This window comes from Triticum dicoccoides, chromosome 4B, assembly GCF_002162155.2.
Source record: "Triticum dicoccoides isolate Atlit2015 ecotype Zavitan chromosome 4B, WEW_v2.0, whole genome shotgun sequence".
In the NCBI taxonomy this organism is placed as follows: domain Eukaryota; kingdom Viridiplantae; phylum Streptophyta; class Magnoliopsida; order Poales; family Poaceae; genus Triticum; species Triticum dicoccoides.
The window spans coordinates 545,344,859-545,355,224 of record NC_041387.1 but is presented as its reverse complement, the minus strand read 5'-3'; the positions used below and the strand labels follow the sequence as shown (position 1 = coordinate 545,355,224).

General features: G+C 48.9%; 1 protein-coding gene across 1 annotated transcript; it reads right to left on the bottom strand.

Annotated features, from left to right (window-relative positions):
- Positions 1–3,751: 3,751 nt before the first annotated feature.
- LOC119291379 (low affinity sulfate transporter 3-like) lies at positions 3,752–8,578 on the bottom strand. The gene is made up of 12 exons (XM_037570131.1): positions 7,918–8,578; positions 7,658–7,706; positions 7,320–7,527; positions 7,018–7,192; positions 5,774–5,839; positions 5,450–5,680; positions 5,216–5,342; positions 4,855–5,141; positions 4,578–4,771; positions 4,404–4,489; positions 4,234–4,310; positions 3,752–4,118 (listed from the first exon to the last, which is right to left on the bottom strand). Exons 1-12 carry the CDS (start codon positions 8,251–8,253, stop codon positions 3,966–3,968), a joined length of 1,989 nt encoding a protein of 662 aa, XP_037426028.1. The 5' UTR covers positions 8,254–8,578; the 3' UTR covers positions 3,752–3,965.
- Between the last annotated feature and the right edge of the window lie 1,788 nt (positions 8,579–10,366).

The following is a 10,366-nucleotide window of genomic DNA, read 5'->3' as shown; positions in this document are numbered from 1 at the left end:
AGAGCCCGATGGCACCTCATCGTTCCTTTTTGTACTGCTCCGGCGTCCAAGAACGCGTCGACCCGGCCGCTCGTGGTCGCCGAGTCCAAGAACGCGTGGCCGCACTTGGGGAGCAGCCGGCGGCGCCCCCAGTGTTCGGCTCCGGCCTCGCGCGGCCACGACCTTCGCCCGGCCACAGGCTTCTCGGCGGCCTCCTGGCCTGGCCGCCGCGCGCGCCCCGCCTCACTGCTGGGCCAACGGCTGGAGATGTACGCGAGCAGGGCCATGGACGAGCTCCTTGCCTCCCTGCGTGCTCCGGCGCCCTCCCTGCGAGCTCACGCGGCCGCCGTGACGCCCGCGCCCGCCGTGACTCCGGCGCCCGACCGCTGTGACGCCCGCGCCCGCCGTGACTCCGGCGCCCGACCGCCGTGACGCCCGCGCCCGCCGTGACTCCGGCGCCCGACCGCCGTGACGCCCGCGCTCGCCCGTGCCCCAGCTCCGGCGCCCTGCTCGCCGCGCTCGTCCCGTACCGTGCGCGCCTGCTTGCCTCGGTGGGTGGGGGATGGGGGAGTGTGCTTGTGCGGCCGAGCACGTGGGTAGGCCGAGAAAAGAGAGGGAGAGAGAGAGGAGAGAGGGAGTTGAGACACTGACAGTGGACCTTTGCATGCAAATAATATTACCGGCGTCCCCAGCTGCCCCCCGGGGGGCTGGGTTTCGCCTGCGGGCGCCGGCCGTAATATTCCTCGAATCCGGCGAAAACTGAGCTGTTGGGGTCACGAGTGGGAGGAATTTTAATCGCCGGTGGTGAAAAAGTGCCTTGGGGAGGCTTCTTGGGGGGACTAGTGGAGATGCTCTAAGGGTGGAGCATGTGCCACGCAAAAATAGTTGAGTGGGCACGTTGGAGAACAAATTTATGCAAATATAACTTGAAGGCAAGGTGGTGCGTCCACTTGAAACGGAATCAAGATTGCCAAGCTTGAAGCGTTCCTTTCACAGCTTAATTGGATCCAAGGGTCAACCCCAAAAATTCAGGCGAGAAGCATGCGCGAGAAATGGGTTCAGTCTTGAGTGACCTTCAGAATGTCGTTTCTTGTGTAAAGTTGTTGCTTAAATCAAATGAGTAGGCAGGCTTCCCCGGCCGTCCATTGTTCATTTCAACAACCGCACCTGCTGCAGTGGTGCACTCCCGTTCCCATGGAACTGCAAGTGCCGCACTCCCGTTCCCAAGGGTGAACCAACGAATGGTTTGCACGCTCGACCGAGATACTCATGTGAAATATATATGTAGCACATTTTCCTTTAAATAGTACAATTTTGAGTAGAAAATTGTGAGAATAGCTGCACCTGCATCTTCAAATATAAATGTAGTTTATGAGGTGTTGTCATACCATTAGCCAAAAGAAATATTGATAAGTAAAAATGAATTAATGGCAATGTTTCTAGAAGAAGAAAAGCACGAGAAAACTAAAGTATGGAATAGTCTAGCACATAAGAGCAGTGCCCATGTTTCCTGATTTACGCACACGGTGCAATGTAGCCCATAAAATAAATATGAGCGGTGGCTATTGTAGAAGAAAATCAATTCGGAGAATTAAAGTATGCAAGATTCTAGAACAAATGAGAATTGCTTGTGTTTTGATGTTTGCCAACCATGAAATCTTATGAATAGTAAGTGTGGAAGATTATTTCCAGACACACAAGGGCCTGAGACAAGGTGATCCAATGTCTCCTATTTTGTTCAACATTGTGGTTGATATGTTGGCAATTCTGATACGTAGGGCAAAGGAGGCTGGTCAGGTGGGTGGCTTGGTGCCTCATCTAGTTGATGGAGGTGTGTCTATCCTATAGTACGTTGATGATACGATCATCTTTATGGAGCACGACTTGGTAAAAGCGATAAATATGAAGCTGGTGTTATACTTATTTGAACAATTGACCGGGTTGAAAATTAACTTTCATAAAAGCGAGTTGTTCTATTTTGATAGAGCCAATGAGGAATAAGAGGCTTATAGGCAATTGTTTGGATGCGAATTGGGGACTTTACCTTTCACGTACTTAGGTATACCCATTCACCATCGTAAGCTGACAAACAGAGAATGGAAGTGTATCGAGGATCACTTCGAGAAGAAACTGAGTTGCTGGAAGGGCAAACTCATGTCATACGGAGACCGATTGATTCTTATTAATTCGGTGCTCACGAGTATGCCTATGTTTCTCTTGTCTTTCTTTGAAGTCCCAGTTGGTGTTAGGAAAAGGCTGGACTTCTATCGATCCAGGTTCTTCTGTCAGAGCGACGAACTAAAAAGAAAATACAAACTCACCAAATGGGATATCATCTATCGACCAAAGGACCAAGGGGGTCTTGGCATCAAGAATCTTAAAGTCAAGAACGGATGTCTTCTCAGTAAGTGGCTGTATAAGTTATCAGTTGAGACTTATGCCACATGGGCACAGATTATCCGTAGTAAGTATCTGCAGTCCAAAACTTTGTCCCAGGTGATAGTGAGACCGACGGACTCGCCTTTTTGGAAGGGGCTCATGAGAGTCAAAGCAGCCTTTTTCAATAGGACAAAGTCTATGATCGGTAATGGCACTACCACACGCTTCTGGGAGGATACCTGGCTTGGAGAGACGCCACTGATGCTTCAGTACCCGTCCCTGTATAGTATTTGTTCAACGACGTGATGCTTATGTTGCAACGATACTGCAGCCCATCCCCCTTAATATTCATTTTAGGAGGACGCTTGTTGGCAACCGGTGGGAAGCGTGGCTTCATTTAGTGAGTAGACTGATGGAGGTTCAACTATCTCAACAACCCGATCAGTTGTGCTGGAAGCTCACTAGGTCTGGAGAGTTCACAGTTAAATCGATGTATATGGATGTTATCAACTCTAACGCCATTCCTAGTTTCCGAATATGTTTGGAAAGTCAAAGTTCCTTTGAAAATTAAAGTGTTTATGTGGTTTGTACATAAACAAGTCATATTAACAAAGGATAACTTGGTAAAGCGCAACTGGACAGGATCTACTAGGTGTAGTTTTTGTGATCGGGATGAAACTATTAAACACCTTTTTTTATTGCCCATTGGCCAAAGTTTTGTGGCAGACGGTGCACATTGCCTTTAACATTACTCCTTCGAATTCTGTCAGTACGTTATTTGGAACGTGGCTTGTTGGGATAGAGTCCGAAACAGCTAGACACATTCGCGTAGGAGTATGTGCTTTACTATGGGCAATTTGGAACTGCAGAAATGATTTGGCTTTTAACAGAACAACAAATATCCATTTTTTGCAGGTTATCTTCCGAGCCACTCGCTGATCCGTATGTGGTAGTTATTCACTCCGACGGAGGCCAGAGAGCGTTTGGTTACTGGATCTATCCGGTGGGAGATGGTAGCACGGGATATCTTCAACCGGTTTGGATGACAGTCATGTAATAGGATAGGCGATTAGTTTTCCTATCTTTGTTATGCTAGCCGGTTGAGGCTTCTTGGCTTTTGTGTTTTTGGCATTGTGGCTCTTTGTGAGCTTGCCTTTACTTTTGTTTCAGATTTTAAGACCTTGTTGAACCTTTTTGCTTATTTATAAAGGTGGCCGTATGCATCGTTTGTAGAGGCCGGGGAGGCCTCCCTTTTCGAAAAAAAGTAAGTGGGGAAGATTCTTGTGTTCTGAAAAACATATCCAACGGCCCATGGTTCTTGAGCGGACGGATCGGCTCAATCCAACAACCAATATCCAAAGTTATTCTTACACTTCAATACTTCATAGTGGAATAGAAATAGAAACAGATATAGATTTTAAGTGAGTATATATAGTCACAAAAAGACGACTGTATACCACTTCAGTTAAATGCCTTTGGTTTCTACGGAAACATACATACTGTCATTGTTGCGTTTGTTACTGTTTGTAAGCATTTGCGGAGCTGTGTAAACCATGTTCACTTGATACAAATCCACAGCAAATGGTGTTATTTCTACTAGCATACACTCAACACTCCATAGCACTGCCCTTGTGTGCAGTTAGACACCCTTCCACTGCTTCACCTACTGTCAGGAAAATCCAGTCTTCTCCTATCCTGTCAACAACGTGTGCCAGCTTCATCTTCTGAATTGCCTGCCATCCTGGACTGGCAATAGCCATCTGCAGACAATTTTTTAACACAAGAGTGAGATATTTTGACCAGTAATAACTTGGAGATATTTCCTTTTTGGACAAAGGTACAATTTTGATGCTCATCATCAGTAAATCACTTCACCTGTATGCCCAGAGACTCTAGCTCCTTGTGAGTTTCCTCCAGTCCCACAAGTCCAGAAGTGTCAATGTTCACCACATCTGCAGATCAGAAGCATGAATGCATCAGATATATGTCTTTGGAATGTTCAGTATCAGTCTAGCACATGTAAAACTTCTCTGCAAGATGCTTACTTGACATGTCAAGGACAACTGAGTGCACCCTCTCCCTGACCTTCTCATTGGATGTGTCCACTTCTGCCCTTACCCATTCCATGATCCTGAATCAACAACACCTACATATATGAGCACTCACATCGAACTTTACATGATGCCAAGTTAACTTTCTTTGATCACATTGGTTGGTACCTCTCTTTGATGAAAGTCGCATTGATGAAGCAGAGGAAGGACGTATCGATGCGTATGACCTGCACGGCCGGTGTCCGGCACGCCACGGGGTACTGCCTGACGCTGCAGAAGGTGTTTGTTCCTTGCAGCCTGCCCAGAACCTCCACCTGAGGCCGGAGTGACTGGATGATGATCTTCGCAAACGATATGGCAAGCTGCAAGGATCAGCCCTAAGAATGTCAGAGACCTGCTGGAAGATACTCCTTCAGAGCAGAAGGCAATGTCGATCGATTGTTACCGCGACTCCGAGGCCGATCTCCACGGACCCGAAGAGCACGCCGAGGAACGCGCCGAGGCATGTGAGGAAGTCCATCTTGTCGACCCTCCATATGTTGCACGCCTCTCTGATGTCGATCAGCCCGGGGAGCGCCGAGAGGATGATGGAGGCCAGCACCGCCATGGGCGTGTAGTAGAGGAGCTTCATGAAGAACTCCAGGGCGATGAACACCGTGGCGGCCATGACGATGTTGGACACCGTCGACCTGGCGCCGGCGCTGAAGTTGACGGCGGTCCGGGAGAAGGAGCCTGCAAGCAAACACGTCTGTCCGTCAGACACATTTCGTTCCTTTCCAGACGATTTACAGGCATCGACCGATCACCTGTTGCGACGTAGCACGAGGATAGAGATCCGGCGACGTTGGAGAACCCCATGGCGATCATCTCCTTGTTCCCGTCGAGCTTGTACCCTCTGATCGTGGCGAAAGATCTTCCGACGGCAATGGCTTCCTGAAACAGGCAATAAATTGTTCAGTCAGCCCAGCCTGCATTTTCGCCGTGCAAACAAACATACATCGGCTGAATTTGCGCGTGATGATGAGGATGATGATGGTTACCGTGAGCGCGATGACGGCGCAGATGATGGCGATCTTGGCGCACTCGGTGGTGTAGGGGCCGTTGAGCTGGATGAGCTTGACGGAGCTCGGGTTGAGGCCGGCGTGCACCTCGCGGATGATCTTGACGCCGTGCTTGTCGGCCTTGGTGGCGTAGACGGCGGCCGTGGACAGGATGACCGAGAGCAGCGGCGAGATCGCCGACAGCCAGAAGAGCTTCTTGTACTTCCTCCCCTGTGATTACCACCACTCATGTTAGTGATTGCGATCCAGTAAAGCAAGTGACTGAAGATATCGGAGAGCTAATTTGTTTCTTCTTCTTCTTACGATGAATCGCGTGGCGAGGATGAATATGAGGAAGGAGCAGCCGATGAAGAAGTTGCCCGGGTGCCACTGCCATTGATTGGACAGAAGAAGTCACATTAGATACATACAGTCAGACAGTAGCAGAGTCGGGTGAGTTCACACGAAGGTACAGTACGCCCTACATTTGTCCGAACAGTGGGTTCCAAAACACTGAAAAAAGTATGCATGCATGCATCATGCATGTGGTGATGTTCTTGGTCCATTAAAGCTTGGTACCGTACTACTGTCAAGTTGCATAATCATTCCAAGGGTTCCGAAAGACTAAATTGTCTTGAGCTCTAGGCTTCTTCTACCCGCGCTCTGCTCACGGGACCTGTTTAGTCAATCTCTTATGACAGCACTTATTAGTAGAACTACCGAGAGGAGATCTCTGTTCCATCAGAGCTGAGGTCTACTACTCCGTCATTGTTCTACTAACATTTCTGTCGATCCAATTATTGAGCTCTGTCAGAAAATAGTCGATCTAGGCCGGGGTGATCCTCCTTTTCTAAAAAATAAAAAATAGTCGATCTAATTAAGTATGCGCTAATTAAGAGGAGGAATTTTTACTTCTGTTGTTTTTTGTGCTATCTTGACAGTTGACGAATAGATTGAAAGTTTTTTTAAAGGAGGGGTTTTTTGTTCTTGTTGGCGACAATTCCAAAAGGACCCAACCATCTGCGTGTGCCTTGTGTTATGGTGCTTGTATTCTTGTGCGTCACAGTGCGCCTGGGAAATTAAGACCGCATTTGTCCTTTGCTACCAATATCATGTGGCATATTTGCTGAGAAGACGATAGGGACGAGCATTTCTATCTGGCATAATAAGTTTTGGTAGCACCTCGACCATCCCTTTTTTGAAACCTCCCAACCATCTAATAAGTCCAACTGAGTATAGCATATAATGAATAAAAGCAGACAAGAAAGTGACGTTTATATTGACTTAAACGACTTTATTTTGTTCCATTATCTGTTAATCTTGTTACCTCGTGAGTCACTCAATCGTGTGGTATCGGTGCCTGAAAAGTACTTCTTAGTCTAAACACTCTTATATTTCTTTACGGAGAGAGTAAAAGTGTGGCGTCGTTGGAGCAAGACGCTCGATTAATGACTAGTAAATCTTACGGATTTAAACCTGCAGACTGATGTGGCAACAGCTGGTTGGAAAATTATGTGGAATCCGCACAGTGAAATTTAGGGGAAGGAAGGTTAATGGGAGACACTGACGGGGTCGTGGAGCGCGGAGAAGACGGCCTTGGCGACGGCGACGACGTCGGTGCTGTTGGTGAAGCGGGAGAGGCCGAGGAGGCCCTTGAGCTGCTGCAGCCCGATGACGATGGCGGCGCCGCCCATGAACCCCACGATCGCCGCGTGCGACAGGAAGTCCACCAGGAACCCCAGCCTGCATGCAGTCACACACTCGGTCAGTCGTTAGTCGTTGAAAACAGAGCAGGAGCTGCTCCGCATGTGAACTTTTAAAAAAAACACTAGATAACTGTACTACTACCTAGAGGCGCGCAGGTACGTACCTGAAGAGGCCGAAGGAGACCTGGAAGACGCCGGCGAGGAAGGTGACGGTGAAGACGAGCGTGCGGTAGGTGACGGGGTCCACGGCCGGGTCGACCACCTTCTGCACCATGGACGACAGCAGCAGCGACACCACCGCGACGGGCCCGATGGCGATCTCCCTCGACGTCCCCATCACCGCGTAGATCAGCGGCGGCACCACGCTCGTGTCTGCCGCCACAAATGTCACGTCGTCGTACCAACAAGGATTAGTCCGGAGCAGTGGGATCGAAAACAAAATATGGCGATGCAAATTATTTCAGAAGATATTACAAAAGCTGGTGATGGTGAGGATGCTTACAAAGGCCATACTGGGGGTCCAGCTTCGCTAGATTGGCGTATCCAATGCTCTGCACACAGTGGATTAATTACTATGAGCATCACGATATGTATACTCTAGTAGGCAAAAACTGAATTAATGTTCCTTGTTGATGTCAGTAGTGCATGCTGGTCAAAAAGCTAGCAATCTGTTACATATACGTGGAAGAGAAGAGAAAACTGAAGCGCGCACGTATGGCGTCACCAGTCGTCGCACGGCGTTCGGCGGTGGCGCGCACGTACCTGCGGGATGCCGAGGCTGGCGAGCGTGAGGCCGGCCATGACGTCGCTCCGGAAGGACTTGAGCGTGTAGGTCCTCCCCCACTGCAGCACCGGGAACACGGCCTGCAGCGCGGCCAGGGCCCACGCCCACCGCGGCGGCCGGCGGTCACCACCGTGGCCGCTCCCGTGCGGGCGGAACGCCTTGCCGACCACGCCGACGAGCTCCTCGCGCAGGCTCGGCGGCCTGGGGCTGTTGAGCACGAGGCCGGCCGTGTCGGGCCGCCTGGACACGTCGAATGTCGACGGCGACGGCACCGTGACGGCCGTCTCGACAGCTGCGGCGGACGACGACTCCATGAATGACGGACGGTAACTGAAGTGTTTGGGGGAACTCCCTCCTCCTTGGTCTTAAAGGGGGGCTCTTGTTGTTGGATAGATGGAGAGAGAGAGAGAGTATCTCTCGAGGGTGAGGTGACACGATCGACTGCGAGGCGGGCGGGCGGGCGGGCGTCTGGTTGCTCTAGATTTCCTCTGGCGTAAACATCACCGGCGACGAGTCACGGTCGTCGTGGATTGCGATATGATTCTTGGGGAGAGGTAGACGACACCCATGCACATATGAGCCCCCGACCTCGAGAGAAAATTCGCTCTCTCTCGGAGGCGGGATGCGTGTGTGCGGCCGTGAAGATGCAGATTGAGATGTTGGGTGCTATATATGGGTGTGCGCTAGTGCTGCCATGGACAATGCTCGCAAAGCTGGCCACATGCATCTCGGTGGCCAGCACTTTCACTGATTCCTCGATGATTGGCTCGGCTGCTGCTGCTGCATCTTTAGCCCCTCCCGTTGCAGCTAAACCAGCCAGTGTGACCCCCGGTCCCAAAACTTCCAATTCTTCTCCCTATCTCGTTCCCCTGTTTTTGTTCTGTTTTGCTAGATGTGTCCTAAGTATTGCGCATCTAAATCCTGTATCATTGATTTTACGCGAACATTCGTGCGAGCATTTTTTTTGTCTTTTTTTCCTTTTTAGTTTGATTAAGTCATTTAGATGTGCAATAACTATGATACATCTAGATGTGTTCTAGACACATATTTTTTTTGTTTTAGAAGATTACTTATCCACTATAAATTGTTTCCTTAAAAAGATTTACGTGGAAATTGACAATTCTCAGTGAACTCTATGTATAGAGCACTAATCCAATCTGATGTGTCAGTGGATAATAAGAAGAAGATCTGGAAGATGAAGATGCCTCTTAAGTATAAAATCTTCGCATGGTATCTTCGTCGCAGAGTCATTCTTACTAAATATAACCTTATTAAGAGGAATTGGCATGGAAGTCCTCAATGTGTCCTTTATCATCACGACGAGATAAAAAAACATTTATTCTTTCAATGTGTAAGTGCATCTAGTGCCACCCCTAGTTGGTTTTGGAGTATTGACAACAAAGTTGGTTGAGGGACTAATGCGTATGTGAGAATTGCAAGATAACGCAGGTAGTGTCCCTCATTGATTCGGTTTACCTACCGGAGATGACCCCTAAAAATGTATGAAGACATTGACGATAATGGTGGTATGAGAAGATATTCATATTGAAGACTATGACATGAGAAGACATTGCGTGAAGACTATGGAGCATGAAGACTGTGTGGTTTCGTTGTTTCCTTTTCTTCTTTGTTGAGTCATAGGAACCACCGTACTGTTAAGTGGGGTCCAAGTGAACTAAGTCAGAGTGACTGAAGTGATGCTCAACCCAAATCCTATGTCTTCGAGCGAAGACAATGAGAGCAAATCTTATCCAGAGTTGAACGAGTCAGCTTTGCTTGTAGCCCAAGTAAAGTTGCCGTGTGTGTTTGAAATCTGACCGTTGGAACACGTGTCAGTTCCTTAGTGACGCAGGGTCATTTCGGACAAATCAGGTCGGGTTGCCTAGTGGCTATAAATAGCCCACCCCCTACACCATAAATTGGTGGCTGCTCAGAGTTAGTATACGACTTTTGTCGTTTGAGAGCAACCCACCTTGAAGCATTTGAGAGAGAGAAATCCTTGCGAGGACAAAGCACAAACACCCAGAGCCAAAGAGTGTTAGGCATCACTGAAGTCTTTCTGTCTGTGTGACCTGAAGACTTATTACACTTGAGGACTGTGCATCCTCCAGCCGGTTAGACGTCTCGTTCTAAGCATCCAAGAGTCATTGTGGATTGCCGGGTGAACGGAGTCTGTGAAGGTTTGGAAGTCTACCTTGAAGACTTACCAGAGTGATTGGGCGAGGACTAAGTGTCCTTAGCTCAAGGGGAATAAGGTGAAGACACGGTCTTCTGAGTTGAATCTCAGCCACCCTAACCAGACGTACAGTTGTCACAGCAACTGGAACTGGTCCAACAAATCCTGTGTCTTCAACAAGCAACTGGTTCTATCTCTTCCCTCCTTACTTTGAGTTTGTCTTCGTGAAGTCATTGCTTATCGTCTTATCT